General features: G+C 40.9%; 1 protein-coding gene across 2 annotated transcripts in view; it reads left to right on the top strand.

The window, feature by feature from the left end:
• Nucleotides 1–12462: 12462 nt before the first annotated feature.
• The window catches only part of PXDN (peroxidasin), a gene marked incomplete at its 5' end in the record, with an annotated part of 83219 nt that continues 76610 nt past the window's right edge, over nucleotides 12463–19071 (top strand). The window contains one exon of one of the 2 annotated variants that reach the window (XM_083856918.1): nucleotides 12463–12680. In XM_083856918.1, the coding sequence (XP_083713044.1) occupies nucleotides 12463–12680 (218 nt within the window). The remainder of the gene's footprint in view (nucleotides 12681–19071) is intronic. The other variant, XM_083856919.1, reaches the window with a different exon arrangement.

The following is a 19071-nucleotide window of genomic DNA, read 5'->3' as shown; positions in this document are numbered from 1 at the left end:
ACCACAACAAAACAGCAAACCTTAAAAAAAGAATGAGAAACTGCAAGAGGTGAACAGATGAAAAAAGTGAACATTTTAGAAGATAGCTGTGTTTGGAATCTCAGTACACCAGTGCGCTGGTATGATGCAGAGTACATAAAGACATCATGTTTTCTATATTAGTAGTCAGATGAGCAGTGGAATAGTTAATGCCACTCCCTGCTTCTGTCTCCTGCCAACATCAGTATCTCTTTTGACAAATCCTTTTGCCAAAGGATATGAGCCAACTCCTCTGGCCTTGTTAGGACCATTTTTCCATTGTTCTGATCAACAGGCTATTTTCTGTGCTTGTGGACTTAATCCTTCTTGAACTTTTTTTACTTAATCCTTCTTAGCCTCCTGTGCCCAGTATCCCAAATCCAAATGATGTCTTCATAAATAACACTAGATCTCTCTGTTCCTATTGACCAGAAATACTTTGCATGTTCCTACATTCTTGTATTACATTTTGCTTTTTCTTGACCATTTGGACAGCTCTTAGACCTGTACCAACTGCTACATTTTTATCAAGTTTTGTAATAGATCAAAAAAATTTCTATTATCTCTAAGCAATCTCTAACCTTGCCTTTCTATTTAGTCCATCATATCATCCAGTTCTTTATGTACAATATATCAATTCTGTGCTGATCAATCTTCGTCTTCGGTAATTTTTGGTTTTGTTATTTAAAAACAGTAATGGGATTACGTGCCTCAGTAGTAACAAAAATACAAAAATTATGTCAGAAACAGTATGCACAAATAACTTTGAGTTCTGTCTTATCACTACTATATAGAGTTTTACTTCCTCATAAAGCAGTGGGGAAGATGTGGAATGGAGCATGTGCAATCAATTATTCATTCAACCCTTTTTGTGAAGAAAACCAGATCTAAGTCTAGAGCAAGAGTTTTCATTACAGACGCTTTTTTCAATGGATTGAAATTGATCTCTAAGCAGAACATTTAACCCAGCTGACAGTAGACTTGACTTTCTTAACTACCTCTCATGAATGATAAAGAATAATTTGGGATTCTCCAGATTCACTGACTATACGTTAAAAATCACTACTCTTGCAAATGCCTCCAAAAAGCATGATCAGCCCAACGGTCTGGGAAAGGATCAAAACAGAAAAAAAGAAGCTGCAGAAGAAGTAAACATGATCAGTAAGAAGCAAAAGAGACAACTGTCAGACCATCAAAAATGCAGACATATAAAATGGAGCAAGTAGCAAAAAAAAAAGATAGGAACACTTATGATGGGATAGTGCACAACTGACTCAAGAAGGAAAAGAATACAGGCTGCGATGGAGCTAGAGGATGCCAAAGGCATGCCAAGTGGATGTTTCTCAGAAGTAATTGTGTTTTTCTGATATTCACTTATTGACACTTGCACTTACTCCTTGTTTTTGCATTACACCCTGTCCAAAGGTTCTGCTACTTTTGCTACGTGATTCAGGCTGCCAATGACAGAAGCTTTAACCTTAATTTAGCTTTAGATGTGTCTTGCTTTTGTGAGCTGAAAATAAGAAACTTTTAAGACTGAAAAGTCAAACTATTTCACTGAAAAAAACCCTGATATTTTGTCTCCTACTGCATGCCAAACATTGGGGGCTGCACACGCTGACACTGAGCATATGTCTGAGCAACCAGCTGTGCTGTGGGGGTGACTGGTGAAGTTTCTTTCTTCAGCCCTGAAACACTCTGTATGTTGGATGACCTGGATTTGTGGGTACCTGTTACTTTGCTCAAGCACCACTTTCCATTTGACACTTAAAGAAAGTGAGTATCCCCCTGGAGGAAAGAACCTCAGGCCAGGTTATCTTCTTTGTCAGACCCTGTAGCCTCACTAGAGGATTTGCCTTGCTTCTGGCTCCTCTGGTGATGCTTGTCCTGCTATTCCCTCACCAGTAGCTCTGCCAGCAGCTATAGCCCTCACCAGGGCTGCTGGCACTGAGTGGTCCCAGAGGCAGCAATACCTGCAGCAGCTTCGGGGAGAGCAGCCGCTGCAGCAAAGACTTCACTGGGGTGACAGCAGCACTAACTGCTTCAAACTGTGCTTCAGAGAACATTTCTAGTTTAGATCCTTTTCTGTGGTTATTTGTTTTGAAAGTGAGGCATAAATTTGTATCCAGCCATTACTTATAATAGGAACAATACAAGAAGCAGTATGTTTTTTCCATTTTTCGTGGTGATTACGAGATGGCTGTGGTCATTTTAAAATTGCTTTGTTACTTCAATTAATACAAGTAAACATGTTAAATTCAATGGTATCTGAGCAGTATACAGCTAGGAAACAATGTGGCTTAGAAAGAATGAGCTATTCACTCACCGTTATAACATATGGAATTGCTTTTATTTGGGTCTTCACTGACCATGGCTTTTATAATGAAAGAACAGAAGTGTGCAAATCAGGGAGATGTTAACAAAATCAAAACAGATTTTCAGACAGACATTGTTTTTTGTATGGACCACCTTGTCCTTGCTTGAGACATTTTCCCTAAGGAGATTATTCTCTACATGCCTGAAACTGAAAATTTAGGTTTTTTTCTTGTAACATTAACATGAAAGACTAGTGTGTGCGCATGTGCATATAATCCTAAATTGCGTAGTGTACCGCTTCACAAAATCTACAGTCTTGCCTTGGAGCCCTGAGACTCTGCCCAGATGGATTCCCAAGATGTGTGAGCCACATTCATATTGAGGCAGATCATTGTTAACACCTCCACCAACATGTTCAGGCCTAGACAGAAGTAAGGTCTTGCTCAGATATGAGTAATGTCTGACCTTGATTGCTAAAATAGATGTTTCAGCTCTTCTGACTACACATGACATGATACATATTTACCTCTCATGTCTATCCCGGATACATATGTAGAGTTAATCTCTGATTAAAACTGCTGAAACCCCAAAACTTTATGTTTCCTAAGAAAAGATGGAGAGCCTTTCTACTCTGTGCTTCTTGGACCAAGAAAGAATTTTATCTTTTTTTTGCTAACACTTTCAGTAAACTAAGAAAAGAAAGTTTCATAGTAACCTTCACTATTTTTGCTGCTCCTCCCAGGAAAATTGCATGGCAACAGTAATAGCAACAAATTTAACCAATTCAAGTCTATTCAGGAAAAACTTCTTTCTATCAGGTGCAAATTTTTCTGATTCTCACCTGCTTAGTTATATGGTCCTTTGCAAAAAAATTATCTTCTGGAAATCCTTCCCAGGTATTTCAGTCTTTCTTATTTGCACCATCTATGGTTATCAGAATACATGTGAGGACAATTTCTGAAAATTACTTAAGCTGAATTTCTATCCCAGGAGGAAAGTCTGGAACATACTGTCTGGAAGAATAATTCCTTTCAGGAGAAAGAAAGGAATGATCTTTTCAAGAAATTGGATTTACTGTAGGACAGCTGATGCAAAATTCTTAAAACCAAGAGCAAAATGTGGTATGTCTAAAAACAGATATTGCAGTATCAGCAAAATTAAGTTTTTGTAGTCATAATTTTTGTGACTGTATAATTATAAGCTATTTTGAACTGACTGGCATAAAAAGGGAATCTTTCAGGGTAGGTGGGTAAATAAGCAAGAAGTGATAGCAATATTCATGGCAAAGGTTGCACCTCTCATGAGATGTGCTGACTCAGGTGAGGCTGGTAGCACTGCACAGGAGGTGATATCATCTGTAGATAGGGATCATGAAAACCATTCCATGGTGCATCTTTGTCCACACATGATCAGCAGCTGTCTGAACAGAGATGATCAACACCTTGGGAAGTCATTGTTCTCACATGCTTCCCCTTGAAAATCCTAGATAAACCTTGATTTTTTGAACTGCAATTTGAATTCACCCATTATTTCCTAAGGAACCTGATACACAGCTAAACACTCATGACAAACAAACCCATAGATAGAAAGTAAAATAAAAATGGTAAATTTACATAAAACATAGATAAAAGGTAAAATAAAAAAGCAATGTATATATGCCACCTGTTATACTATGTATGAACATATAGTAGCATATATACTCATAATAATGCTCATCTATTAAATGATCTCTTTTAAATGTTCCAAGTATTCCTCCTCCAAATCTCACTCCAGTCAAGAGAAGTATGACTTTAAGGAGTAGGGCTGCAAAATGTGAGTGTAGCAAGATCTTGAGCTGGCTTTGAAAAGAATCTGCTTATGAATTCTTTACCAAAAGAAGACCGAAACTATTTTAAACACAGAAAAAGTCAGGTTTTTAACAAAAGTAGGAGCTTTATTTTTTAAACAACTAGAAGAGAAATAAAAAGATTTTTGAGGTGTTCTCACGAGCTCCTTGCAAGCATGTCCTTGCTTCCAAGCTAACCAACAACTTTCTGAGTCATTGCCTAAGCCCTGGCTTATGCCCCCTGGTCCTAGGAGGCTCCTCAAACCTTCTCTGAGAAGTAACTCCAGCTGTCTGCTCCAAGTCTCTCAAACACTTACTGCTCCAGGCCCCTGCATTCTCAGAGGAGCAACCCTTGTGCTTCTGTGCCACAGGGTTCACCTTCCTTGGTATTTTTCAATAATACAAATTTATAGGAGTCAAATAAATTGAACACCATGACTCAAAAATAGAAATAGAATTAGAAGTCACTCAAGCACCTTCTAATGTTTTGGTTTTTTAATCTAAGACTTAAAGCCCTTGTGCATTGAAGAGAGGAGGCAGGGAAAGCATGAAGAAGAAGGATGAAAAAAGAAAGCTTGAAATGGAAAAATAATTACTGTGTCCTTTTAATTCTGGTGCCTCTGAAAAAGGTTAGAAGTAAATATTAGAAGAATGTTGTTCATGTTGGTCTTACAGTTGATACAGGATTTTTTTTTCCTTTTAAAAGCTAGTATTTTGTACTAAAATGCCTGCCAGCTGCCAGCTTCTTAACAGAGACTTGTTAAAGAGGACAAGGTCTCTTGTGGTTTGTTTCTCCATAGAATAGGATTTCTTAATTGCACTGGGGTTTTCAAATATTTTGTTTTTTTGATAAAACAACAAAAAACCCCGATTAAAAATCAAACAACAACTATGTCTCTTTCACAGTCATTACTACCTAAGAGCCGTTTTGGCTGTTGTTCTGCTAGAAAAATGAGAGTGAGGCTAGAACGAGAACCGGCAATGAAAGAAAACAAAACAAAACAAAACAAAACCAGAAAAATCAGCAGAAAAAAAAATAAAATTTGCTAATTTTCTAAAATTCTTCCACCTAACTTTCAAATTATAAGGATAAATAATAGAGCCTTAACTAATATTTTAAATATATTACCACTTTCAGTCAGAACTGGATGGGAAGAAATTTTGCTTTCCCCAAGCTATCCAAAAAGAGAGAAAGGAACCAAACCAGCCAAATATCCATTTTGTGGATGAGGTGGGACAAACAGATGAGTGGAGGCCAGAGGAGCATGTACAGCAAGGATCGTGGAGAATAAGATTACTGTCTGTGCAACTGAACAGAATTGTACCTTACATTGATTTGCATGCAAAAGGTGCCCATATTGCTACAGGTTTTAGTAGTGGATTTTTTTCTCCATTCATTTCTTTAGCATGCTCTGTTTTCCTTACTCTTAATCTAAGTCTTGCATCTGGAATGGCTGTTTTGCTCTCTTGGCAGATCATTATAAATTCAAGGGCCAACAGGAAAACAGCATTGCTGCAAACGTTATTCTGGTCATGATAACCTGAGTTACACATCAAGACCCCAGATTTCACTGCCATTGTAGAGTGGAGTTGGCCCCCTGGGGCAAAGAACATTGTTTTGTTTTGTTCTCTCTTCAGTTTTTATTTGTCTGCATTCCCCTTCACAGGACTGTCTTACTAAAATTACTTAATTCTAACCAGACTCTGTAACAAACAACAGAACATCAAAGGTGACTAAAGGAGGAAGATCAAACGGCAATTAGTCCATCCGGGGAGCAATTAGAGGACATTGAAAGTGCCCTTAGGGAGAGAACAGGACTGAGCTGGGCCACCCTAGTTGAACAGTCATATTGGCTTTGATCAGCCTGGAAAGTCATGAATTAAGGGAGGTCTGTTGATAGCCTCAACCTCAGACAACCTAGATGAACACACCCTCTTACCTCTTGGTGTACCTTGGTATTTGACCCGAACGTTTGAGAAACTACGTCTTTCTGGTATGTTATTTTTAAACACAAACATCTATATAGAAAAATATATATTCTTCTGAATGTCCTCTTAAGTATTGTGCTACTTGTGTTTTTCCAAAGACCTTTGTTAAACTATTACTACAATCAAACTATGGTAAATTGATTTTGCTCCAGAAAAAACGTTTCATTTCACTGGAAGCTAAGGTCATAATGATTAGAGCAGACCATTCCTGTCTCAGATTGTGTCATATTGGTGAAGTTGGTCATGACTCACCCTTTAAGCTTGTGAAGCATCTTGCCCAAGCTGGTCACCTAGGCCCAGCTTTTGTTAACAATGAGGTGTCATTGCCAAAGGGCAAGTCAGGTGATGGAAAAAACCAGATGATGCCAGGAGAGGATGTCTGAAGACCTCTTGGCCAGCCTCCTGCTGAGGTAAGGGCTATTGCCAGCAATCTCTCATAGCAGTCATGGCTTTGTCTAATCAAATCTTGAGAAACTCTTAGGAAAACTCTTAGGAAATCTAACCTAAATTTCTCAAACCACAATTTACAAACATTACACCTGTATCACTGCTATTATATCCTCTGTCACTGCAAAAAATGGCTTTGTTTTATCAATGTTTGTACTTCTTCCAAATGTCAGTTGCTGTTGGATCACAACCTTAGCCAAACTTCACCAGATGAAATAAGCCCAGATCCTTCAGTCTGTGCTCACATGTCATGTACCACTGGGCATCTTGGTGTTCCTCTTTCTAGCTTTTTGTCATCCCGTTTGATCAGGTAAGGCAGACCAGGATGTGTCCTTCCAGGTGGGACCTCACATGCACCAGCTGTGGCAGAAAGTGTCTTCCCTCCATCTGCTGCCTGTGCTTCTCCTGATTATGCTCATTTGTTTAAAATTAAGAACAGAAATCATCTACACTGCTCTGGAGAGCTGAACAGCACTTGCTCGCCCTGCTTCCAGGACCCTTCCTAGGATCTGGTCCCTCCTGCCAGCCAGGAGCAGGGCAGCCAGCCCAGGGCATCAAGCACCTCCCTGAGGGCTGGGATGAGCCAAGGCTGGGTCAGGATTTTGACCTGTGGGCTGGGTTTGGGCTCAGGCCCATAGGGGGAACCAGCGTCCAGCACAGCCCTGGAATGTGTGGGCAGGGCTGTGGGGATGGGGATGTGCTGAAGCCAGGCTGGAAATGGCGGTTTGTTTACAAGCAGGTCTGCTTGCCCTCACAGGGGCTCTGGCCTTCCCCACAGCAGCTCACTCTGCCCAGGGACCAGCTCTGCTCTTCCCAGATTGTCCCAGCCCCCCAAGGTGCCCAGGATCAACCCAGTACCCACTGGGAAGTGGGCATAGTCCCAAAGCATTCATCTGTCTTCAGAGAGGGCATTTGGTTTTATTTATGATTGTAAAACATGTGGCTGGTGGCTCTGATTCTCTGAGGCCTCCAAGCACAGCTGCAGAACAAATCACAGCCTGGAATCTCTTCTGGGTGAGGTATTTCCTCAGCATAGTCAAGGGATTAAACTAATAACACCCAATTTCCCGCTATGCTGATATTAAGGAAAATTACTCTGTGGGAAACCAGGAGCTCATTGGTTCAAGTACATTTTCCTTTGGGAAACTCTTTCAGGGGAGTTTTCTTATTTTCCTTTATCATCACAGGCAAACTCTTCCATTGCATGTTGGCTGGCCATGTTTTTCTGCATTTTAAGTGGCTTGCCAAATCAGGGCTTAATATTATTTATTTTTTATTCAGTATTTTTCTTAGTATATAAATAAAAAAGCCAGAAGGATAAAAACAGGTTATCCTCCTGTGCTATCTACTTTTCAAGCCTGGCTTCACTCGCCAGTGCAGTCAGGTGTTTTACTGCTACTGTGTTACCTGTGAGAGTTGTGTGGAATCAATCCAAAGGAATTAGGTCTAATAGATCCTTATTGCACAGTTGGTAAAAAACTGAGCTTATGGTTTATTTTCCGAAATATCAAATAAGGGTCCATTTCCTGCATGTAACAAATTGTCCCTTTGAAAGGGAGGACACATTAAAATACATTGGCTGAAAGAACATAAATATGTGGCAAATGTAAGTTATGCTGGCTGTTTAAGCATCTTTCCTTGAACACGTTCACACATTCACTAGCACCAGGTAGTCAAAGATTCAAAGATAACTTGGAAGACAAGCTTTTCCCTTTTTTTGTCAGTCGCAGGAATTTATTATTATAAAGAAACTAACAACACTTGTTCAGGTGTCTGCAAGTCACCAGGCAAATAAAGTTACCCATCACATTCCACGGCTAGGCACACTCTTGTTTGAACTGGGAGGGAACATCTTCTATAATGGAACCAGTGAAGGAATAATTTCCTCCAGAAATTCATATTATATTCAGGAAAGGAGAATGGCAGCTTTTAAAGATAGCATTACTATCCCAAATGAGAGGCAGAAGAATTTGTGAATGTGTTGAGAGAATGTCCTCAATCTTCTTTGCTGTGCCAGCAGATATCATAAAGCCTCAAATGCCCATGGTCGGGGAAGTTACATTGCTTCTGACAGACCTGGCTATGAAGATGCACAAGGTGTTTAAAGAACAACGTATCTGAGTTTAGCCTAAGCTTCCCTGGATAGTTGAAAAATGCTTATGAACAAGCACTTATGAATTTTAATAATTTAGCACGATTGCTGAGGTGCTATCCAGCTACTCCATGACATTCACATTGCAGATATAATAGAAATAAAAGGTAAGATTATATGCTTTCAAAACCAGTTTGAATTTTGTTTCTGCCTTTAAAAAGTAAACAATTACATGTTTAATCTTTAGATCCCTGAACTGGTATATTATCATGAAAACACTTTTAAATATAAGTTTCTATGTGCTTTATTAGAGGTTTTGTTAATCTCTTAACTGTTACTGTTATTATTGGCCAAAAGGTTCTAATTTATAAACTAGGTCATGATAGAAACTAGTGTCTGCTAAAGACAATGCAAAGCATTTTCAATATCAGGTATCTGAAGATATGTTAAAATGTCTAGAATGCCTGATTTTATATTCAAAGATAGAATGCTAATATGGAAATATAAACTAAACTGAAGAAGATTTGGGTATATATTTCTTATACTTGAATTTTTAGAAAAACGAAATAAGAAACTATTACCTTTTTGATCTTTTAGAAAGGTTTTTTAGTACCTCAGCAAAGCAAATCTATAAAACCAAATTACTGATATGAAATAAAACCAGCAAGTGGCAGTATTTGACAAAAATTTGTGAGATGGATAGGAAACTTTTAAAAGCAAATGGAGATTTACAGTATATCTAAGTATAAGGTTATCTAGCATCCAGAAAGAAATGTGAGCATTCAGAAAGAAATATATCTGGTTTCCAGCATAATTTTTTTTTCTTTTTTTTTGTTATGTCAACTTTTCAACAAGAGAAATTGGAAACAGAAGACAAATTTCCCATGGATATTTGTATGAAGGGTCAACAAAAATGACCCTGCACATTTTATAAAAATTCTTTTATAAAAACTGGCTAAGAATAGAAACATACATCAAAACCATTTGGAAGTTTTATTTATCAGAAAACTTCCCTGCCACCAATTTAGAATAGTATGCAATGAATATTAAAATCATACAATTCTAGAACTGTTTAGGAAAAGATCTTTAAGATCACTGAGTCCAACCAGAAATGTAACACCTCATTCTTCTGGATTCCACAGGGCATGAAAAAAATCCAACTTAAACGACTTATGAGGCATCAATAACATATTAACCAAGAGCCTGGAAGTTGCCTGTAACAAAATAAATGGCAAGAATGCTATAGCACGTTACATCTAAATTGCCTAAGGACAGTGCAATGCGGTTTTATTCTCACTATCAGAATTACATGTGCAATAGCACAGATACTTCTGAGGCATAGGACAACAATCTATCAAGATCCCAAATGCTAAAAACTTTTCAGAACAATTCTGATTTCCTATAGAAAACATAATTTTAAGTATGTACTGGTTTTTTTTCTGAAAAATAAATCATTGTGAAGCACCAAAAATACACAAAGTAAACTGTCATCAACATATTTTCCTAAATGCTATGAATATCCCAATTTGGTGCTATCTCTATATTACTGTGTTTAATTATCTAACCTCAGATATTCTGCTGCTTTCAGTACAGGCACTGCAGGATGACAGATTTACAGCTGCCAGGGTGCTCTATTGTGAGTGGCATTTCTGCAATAAAAACTTACTTGTGCCAGCATTTGCACTTTGTATGTCAAAAGTGCCTGAGGTTTTCCGTGGCCAGGAAACTAATTTAATTTTCAGATTAAGACATGCTTATATCCCATCACTGATTACAAATGCAGAGGAGGCGATACACATAGCAGCTGCTTGCTGAATTGACATTGAGGTAATGAACTTTTTAACCTGCTCATTCTGTAAATTCTCTTCTACTTCAGACTGGTATCCTCCACTGTAAAACAGCTGATGTGGATATATATGAGTTTCTGAGCAACTTAGTGTGTTGAAATAGAAGACTGAACCCAGCCCTGGAACACTATTTAGAAATGCACCCAAATTTAGAAGTGTACCTAACTGGTAAGAGTCTTCTAGGAGTCTCTGACCACCCTAGAAACTCAGTAATTGTACTGATGGCATGTCAATTAGCCTCCCTTATCTCCAGACACAGATTGAGCCCACGGGCTCCCAGTTAACCACTGGGGTGGTGAAGGATCTTTTAAAGGATTCAGGACACATCCCCTGAGCACAAACTCAACTTCTATACTTCCATTAGCTAGCTGCTTTTTAAAGATATAAGCAGTTGTGTTGCTTTAGAGAAGCAGACATAGAGACTCATCAAAAACATAGTCAAAGATAATTAATCATCTCAGTGTATTTTTTAGTTCTGGGCCCATTAGTGATTTCCAGCATCACAGCAGATTTTCAGACTCTGATTTTCTTGATGAGGTATTTGACTTGATGTTAAAAAAAGAAAAAAAGAAAAAAAAAAAAAAAAAAAGAAGAAAAAAAAAGCATCCAAAAGTAATTCCCAGACTCATGGGCTAAACAGAGGTTTTCATGTGTTCACAGTGAGAATCAGAATCACAGAACGGATGAGGTTGGTAGGCACCACAATGAGTAATCTGGTCCAACCTCCCAGCCCAGGCAGGGTCATTCTAGAGCACATGGAACAGGATTGCATCCAGACAGTGATCTCCAGTGAGGAAGAGTCTACAACCTCTCTGAGCAATCTGTTCCATGGATTACTATAATGAAGTTTTAGGGAAGAATGGCCTCTACTTCGTCTCTTGAAGAAAAGAGATTCAGGCAATGCTGCAGAAGTGCCATGACTTATTTCTGGGGTGGACCTGGGGGTGCTGACATCCATCATTTATAAGAGGAGGTGTTGATGTTTGGCATAATAGGTTAGTTTCGATCGCTGTAATTGTCATAGAAATGATGCGCTAATGCTTACCTGGGATAGGCAAAGGGTTGGAGATAAGGTATTGATCTGCTTAGGACTGACTGACACCACATAAGAATGACAAAGTATTTAGGGCAATGTTACGAATCTCAAAGGCAATCTAGTTTTTTGTTTTCAGGCAGGATTTGTTTTGAGAAAGTGTTAAGATCATGTGAGCTGTGGCTGCCACCATTATTCTTTACATGACATTCCAGTGGGTCCTCTTATTCTTTGTGCACCCAACCAGTAATTCAGGGTAAATCCAACAGATTGTTCTGGCTCAGCAGTCAAAGTTGCAGCACTCACAGGGGACAGTTCAAGGGTTGTGTATGTGGGTTTTCAAAGCAGGGCAGAAATGGAAATTGGCTTGTTGGAGTTGCTTCTTCCCATAAGGGTTTCTCTTTCCCTGATCTGTTTGTCCTCATCTTTTCTCTTTACCTTCTGTTCTCCTTTCCTCTCCTTACCCTTTCGTCCCCCTTCTCCACTCCCCTCATTTTGCTTTCCTTCCCTCCTCTCCCCTCCCGAGGTGCAAAGCTGCCGTCCGGCTCCGGGGGTGGTTTCCCGCTCTTCCCGGCGCGGGGGAGCAGCGGGCGGGCGGACCCCCGGGCCCGGCGCGGCTCTGCCCCGCGGTGCGTGCGCAGGGCGGCGCGGAGCCCCCGCGGGGCGGCCGCCCATCCATCCCTCCATCCCTCCATCCATCCCTCCCTCTATCCATCCCTCCATCCACCCCTCCGCCGGCCGGGGCGGGCCCACCGCCGTCCCCTCCTCCCGCCCGCGAGGGGACGGGATCGCCGCGCCGCCGACCCGAGCGGCAGCCGCGGCCGGGAGCGGAGCGGAGCCGGTCTGCAGGAGCCCCTCTGCCCTTCCTCCCCCAGCTCGCCCTCCGCCCGGCAGCATGGCCCGGCAGCATGGCCCGGCCGCCCCCGGGCTCTGCCTGCTGCTGCTGCTGCTGCTCCGCACTGGGGGGCTCGTCCCCCCCGCCGCCGCGCAGCCGCCGCCGCAGCGCGGGAGCGTCTGGTGCCCCAGCCGCTGCCTCTGCTTCCGCACCACCGTGCGCTGCATGCATCTCATGCTGGAGAGCGTCCCCGCCGTGTCCCCCCAGACCACCATCCTGTGAGTACCGCCGGCGGCCCGGGGCAGAGCGGGGGGCGGAGGGAGGCAGGAAGGGAGGGAGGGCGGAGGAGAAGGCGGAGGGGGGGATGGATACCTGGAGTGAGGGGCGCTGGGGTGGGTGGCGCGGAGCCTCAGCTCTTTGTCTGCGGTCGGGGGAGGGGGCCGGACCCGCGGCGGTGGCTCTGCCCGAGGGGCCCGGGCGTCCCTGCGCTGCTCCGGGGCTGCGCTCGCCGCCCCCGGCCCCGCCGCCCCCCCCGGCCCCGGCACCCCCCGGCCCCGGCACCCCTGCCCCGGCCCCGGCACCCCTGGCCCCCCCGCGGCCCCGCCGCCCCCCGGCCCCGGCACCCCTGGTCCCCCCCGCGGCCCCGCCGCCCCCCGGCCCCGCGGTCCGGCCGTGCCCGGCGCGCTCCTGCCCGGCTCCGGCTCCGGCGGTCGGAGCGGTGCCCCCGGTTCTGCGGGGCTCTTAGAGGTGGGTGTTCTGTGTAGCTTGCGGGCGTTGTGTCCCAGCTTAGTCGTCCCTAGTACTTAGTCGCCCTTAGTACCCTGTTTCAAAGCACATTCCGGCGGTAGGGGGATCGGCAGGACATAGGTGGCACTTTCTGCTCAGTTATTAGACATTTGGGGATGTACGAGCAAACCGGGACCCAAAGCCTGGGCTTGCTGAAAGCTAACCCGGCTCAGATTCCTGCAGAGATTTGCGAACATTAGCTAGTAACCAGTTTTTTAGTTCAGGCACAAATGCATCAGTTGAAGTACCCGGCCCTTGCTCTGGTCACTGTTTTGGGTGGGATTGCATTGGTATAAATTTCGGTATTGACAATGATTGACGTTGAGCTCACATTGATTTGACTGAAACAGTTACCTTTGCAGGCATGTTTCCCTGCAATAAAGGGAAAGTTCCAAATGAACATCACACGCTATTTTGTTTCGTGGCTTACTAAGAGGAACGGATTTGTTCCACTGACCTGCTTGGGCTCGGGAAGCTCTTGGCACCAGCCCTGCCCTTTCCTTACACACACGCAGCCGTGGAAGCTGAGCACAGCTTGGCCCTGGGAATTTTCTGCGGGGCCTCATGTCATAAATTAACTTGTGACTTTGTCAGATATTTTCAAAAGGGGTCTATAAAGCCTTGCTGTGTTTCAGCTTCCAAGTATTATTTAATGTGAAGAGTACAGTCATTTAGTATTAACTGCGTCCCTCTTTGGCAAGAAGTGCAGGCTTTTGGCAGAATGGGATTAGTCCTGCAGTACTTGTAAACCTTTTAGGGAACAGTACAGGAAGTGGGTGGTTAATGTTTCTTACATTTGAAACAAAGTACATTTACAGAACACCTTTTGCCTTGAGATTACAGGAAACCGTGTAAAGCTAGCTTTGTGAATCGTCTTAAATGAAAAAAAATAATAAAAAAAAGGCTTAGAGTGTGGAGTCAAGCCTTAATGGCTTGGTTTCGTCTTAAAGGTAGAAGGGTCTGCAGCAGCAGAAAGTATTAGGTTAAACCTCGCAGGGCTGGAGCTCCTCTTACGGTGGGTATTTATAATCTTGCAGTGAGTCAGAGGAGAATGTGTGAACAATGCAAGCATTATACTCGACTAACCCCTCTAATGTATCAAGTTGTCTAGTATCCCAAATGTGAATTATCATTCTGGCATAATGCAAGCTACCATGCTACAGAAGTGTAATACAAAAGAAGTCAATAATATGTTTTCAGCTTGACAAAGAATGGTAGTTTTCAAAATAAGCCTGCAGATGACCAGCATTCTTCAAAACCTAGTGGTGACCTTACTTATCTAGTAATGGATATTATCCTTTCTGGACAACTGGCTGGGGAATTATTATAAATAAAATAGGCAGTATTACATCTGTAAATAGTCAGTTACTTCTTCTCTGACAGTTCTGCTGACTGGTTGTGAATGGAAAGGAACTGGGTCAGAACATAGTCGGGCAATATGAGTCTTTGGGACAAAGAACAATCTCAGTTGCAATTTATTTATTGAAGGTACCAATCACTAGTTTGAAGTACCAATCATACATAAATAGCTTACCTGTTTTATATGAATTCCCTGCTTATAGCTGTAGGATGTACTTTCAGAATAACTATTACATGTCTGAGTTACTTGCTGAATTACCACTCATTTTTTTTACTTACCTGCGATGTTGAACTGTAGTTCTGCACTGCAGTATTACACTTCACAGAGGTAGCCCATCACCCACAGAGGGCTTTCTACACTCAAGAACAGTTTCTTTTTTAAGCACGAAAGTAAGCAGTTATTTAATCTCTGGTTTGACTCTCAATGTTTGTCTTTCAAGTGGTGCCTGTACATTAAATGTATTTTCTTTAGTAGTGGTGTTGAGAGTTAGATAATTAAAAATAATAAATTAATTTAAATTGATCACCTTTGCCTTTAAAACAAAAATTTAGGAAATCCTGCAAAGTGTATTGCTGATGGGTTAAGTCCATTTTTACTGGCATAGATAAATTCCACATTCTCATCTGTTTTATTTCTTACTTACAGCATAGATTGACTGTGCAAAGTAATTTTGTAAAAAAATATCACCCCAAGTTTTTCCTTGTTTATAAGTATTTTGCTGAGTACTGGTTCTGAAAAATGTACCATTTTGGAAGCTGGGTTGACTTTGCTCTACTTCACATATAATTTTTTACATGGATTAAAACAGCATGGGGCCCACAGCAGCGGTGCAGCCAAGTGTTTTCCCCCACATATCAAAAATGTCTACTCCTAATCTCAGGCTCTCTTTTGAAAACTGTTCATAACATTACTAGTTGCTGACCTTGCCAGTGCTGCTTCTGGCTGTACATTTTCTCACTCTCCCTTACTTCTCTCACTTTCTGGCACTTCCCCCTCCCTGCTGCAGGCTGGGATCCATGGTTTGGATTGCTTCTGCAGGGTGGATTCTGCCAGCTTTGAAAGAGCTCATGGAGCCTTGCATAAGCATGTGGTTTCACCAAGATGAGATTGTTACCTGGGCTCTTTTTTGGACTAGAGCAAACATCCCAGTCCTTGTGCTGACTTCCATTAAAAATGGAGACCCATATACAAAATGGTTTGAAAAACTACTTAATGCTGTAAATACAATCATGGAAATTTCATTTCATCTCTGGTTAAATATAGAGTGCTTATATTCACAGAAATTGCTGAAACATATTTATATTAAACCATTTAAACACTTAAGGAATGTAAAATTCTGGATATCTGCTCTTGCTGTCTTCTCCCATAATTGTATCCTCTCTTACACTTTTTCAGGGGTTTCTTTGTTCTAGAGCAATTACTTTTATGTGGTGTTGATAATTCTGACAGGAGACCTTTGAATATTGATGCAATATGTCACTATTTGTATCTAAACACAGTCCAAATCCAAACCTATCTACAGGACTAGCTACGCATACTCAGACCAATACTGAATTTTGTTCACAGTTTTTCTTGGCAGCACCTCATTGCTCTCTTATTTCTTGCTAGCTGTACAAATAAAATTGTATTCACTGCACTTGAGCCTAACAGACTGAACAAGAAAAGAAACTAATGTTCTGTTAATAGCAGAAAAAGGTAAAATTGACAGAAATAGTTGTCATGAAAGAAAGTGGACTTGATTTGCTCTGAGAAAGACATGCAAATTATTGAGGAGAAGATTTCATTTTGAAATATGTCATTCTGTATTTTCTGTGTGATTATTAGAGTTGCCTGCATGTATGCCATGAATAAAACACCTCTTCAACATGCGAGTATAATTTTAAGTGATCAAACCTTAATAGGACTTGTTAAGTTGCAACCATTCCAGCTGAATAGCTTTTGAAGGTAGGTGCTGAAATGAAATTTAAGGCAACAGTCTGTGTTGCTTGTTACTGCTTTTGTTGCATGATTCTAACATATTCTCAACATTGGATAGTTTAGGGTGTGTACTTTTTTATTTACTCATTTATCAATGTATTTTAATTTCTGGTTTGTACTGTAGATGTCAAAGGGAAAGGGAGAAGTGTTAGTCATTTAATTCCGTGGTGACTTTCTAGACAGCTGAGTAAGAAGTACTTACATTTTTTTCATCTCTCCATAAGAACTTTTGGTGGAATCTAATGTACTTTCATAATGCCGTTATTGAGACTTCCCAAGAATATCTGTCTTAATACGATTTAAAAACCCCCAACACTAAATTACACAAATCACACATCTATTTGGAGAACACATTAATCACTAAAGAGGTTGGGGTAATGGATACGTAATGACATTTTGCATTTCACTGTTGATTTGTGCTAACATTATACCTCTTAGCAGAGGCCTTCAGGAAAATGAAATAGGTGATTTGTATGGAGACTGTCAGTGCAGGAGTCTTTGGGTTGTCGTAGCAGAAATCTTACTGCATGCTGTTTGCAGATCTGCTGTTTAAAATGATGTGTTTTCCTCCAGCGAACAACCGTCCTATTTTCATCTGAAAAATACAAGGTCCTTGTGTTCAATTAGATCTTTGAAATCCTTTTAGAAAAATTCCAGTAGATTAAAATTAAGACAAAATAAAATGAACACACCTCATCACTGCCAAGGGTGAAGGATTGCAGTCTCAAACATGCACTGTGGGTAACCTTGATCACTTCTTGGGTGAACATCAATTTGGGTGTAGGAGTTAGTCAAGAGATAACACACCAGAAGATTTTATTCAATTTTCAGGGATTTGTACATGCTTAATGTTAAGAAAAGAAGTACAGGTACTGAAGATTTATTTGAAAGGTTTGAAAATAACTTAGCACTGACAGAGCAATACTCTGATTGCCACTCTTGGCTGGGCATCAAACTGCAGTAGGTGCCAGTGATGATTTGCTTGAATGATAAAGAACAGAGGGTAAAGCACAAGATTATTTCAATAAAAATTATCTTATGTCTGCCTTCATAGAAATTTTATGAACAAGTAAGAATTCAATTTGAGATTAAAACACCTACATTTAGGTCTCTATACACAGGAATTTACATGTGTATTTGGTTTGTGAATTTCCCTTCTAATAAGTAGCAACTCAGCCAGTACTGTTCATAGTTCCTGGAGCAGAACTCAGCTCACTCAAAAAGGGACACCTTTCTTTGAGGTGTCTTTTCTAACCTCAGACTAGGTCCCTATTGGGCCTGTGGCATGGCTGCTTGCTCTCAGACTAGAACATCTAAATCAACAGCAGGCACCACTGGTCAGACAACTGAATTAATTAGCTACTGTTTGGGCAGTTTATTAGTGTATTTGTGCCCTCTCCAGCATAAGTGTGTTAACTAGTCTTCTGTTGACAATAAAAGGAGATTAAATGTCTGTATGTACATGTTGATATTTATTTGTCTAAACCAAAGTTTAAAATATTTTTCAGATGAGAATGTTTTCATAGAATTTTCAACAGAAGGAAACTACTTGCAAAGAGTAGGCAAAGGAGTCATAAGCGATTTTAAAAAATGACCTTTCAAAGTACGTGAATTGTTGCTAAAAAGGAGTGTTTTCTATTAGTCCCATCCTGAGTCCCAACAAATCAAGTGAGACTGCAAAAGACACCAATCCTCCCCAGAAAAGCAGCTGTGGAGGATGTGGAGGATGTAAAGCCTGCTAAAGCTGTTCTCAGGGAGTCTGGTTGTACTGCTGATGGAATGAGCCAGGACCAAGGCATGAGTGTGTTAAGGAGACATTTGCAGAGCTTGCAGAATGTGTTTGGTCGTTAGCAGGGGTCAGAAGGGCACAGCACTGATAGTGTTTGACATTTACTGGGAGAAGGGAGGCAAAGCTGCTGAGGGCTGCAACAGAAGGCCCAAAGGAGTCTTCACTTTGAGTCACCAGATTCACGGGTGGGAAGATATTTTTGTCGTCTCAGCAGTATGTTAGACCTCATCGAATTCTTTGCTGAAGAATGGGAAAACATATGGAACAAAATCATATCCATCATTTACTGTGAGTAACTTACTGTTAAACTGACCACACTGTCATCAGAGGAATACATTGTCATATATTACAGTGAATAAATAATGGTTTTCATCTTGTTTTACTAAGATGTCTTTTTGAGCAGTAAATACTTAACATTTGAATGTTAAAATTAAAGGTATCTTTCTGTAAATAAACACATATTCATCATAAGTAAACCCAAAGACCCATTTGACCTGATATCTGGGTTTTTTTGGGTGATGAAAAGCACAGCTTATGAACAAGTAAACAGTATAGAATAGTGTATAGTTATTTATACCTATAATAATTTGCAGATATGGATTTTTGGGGCTAAAGTTACTTCTGTATTTTATGTAGGTCTTGATGGATCTCTCTTCTGCAAATTGTTTAGCCTCTTTTTTCAACTAATTTAGCTGTTAAGTTACATTGTAACTTTCAGTGACAAGGAGTACTGCACAAACTACATGGCGGAAATTGC

The sequence above is a fragment of the Zosterops lateralis genome, assembly GCF_965231275.1.
Source record: "Zosterops lateralis genome assembly, chromosome: 3".
NCBI classification, from domain to species: domain Eukaryota; kingdom Metazoa; phylum Chordata; class Aves; order Passeriformes; family Zosteropidae; genus Zosterops; species Zosterops lateralis.
Note: the sequence above shows the minus strand (reverse complement) of the source record. Positions and strands in the feature narration are given on the sequence as shown.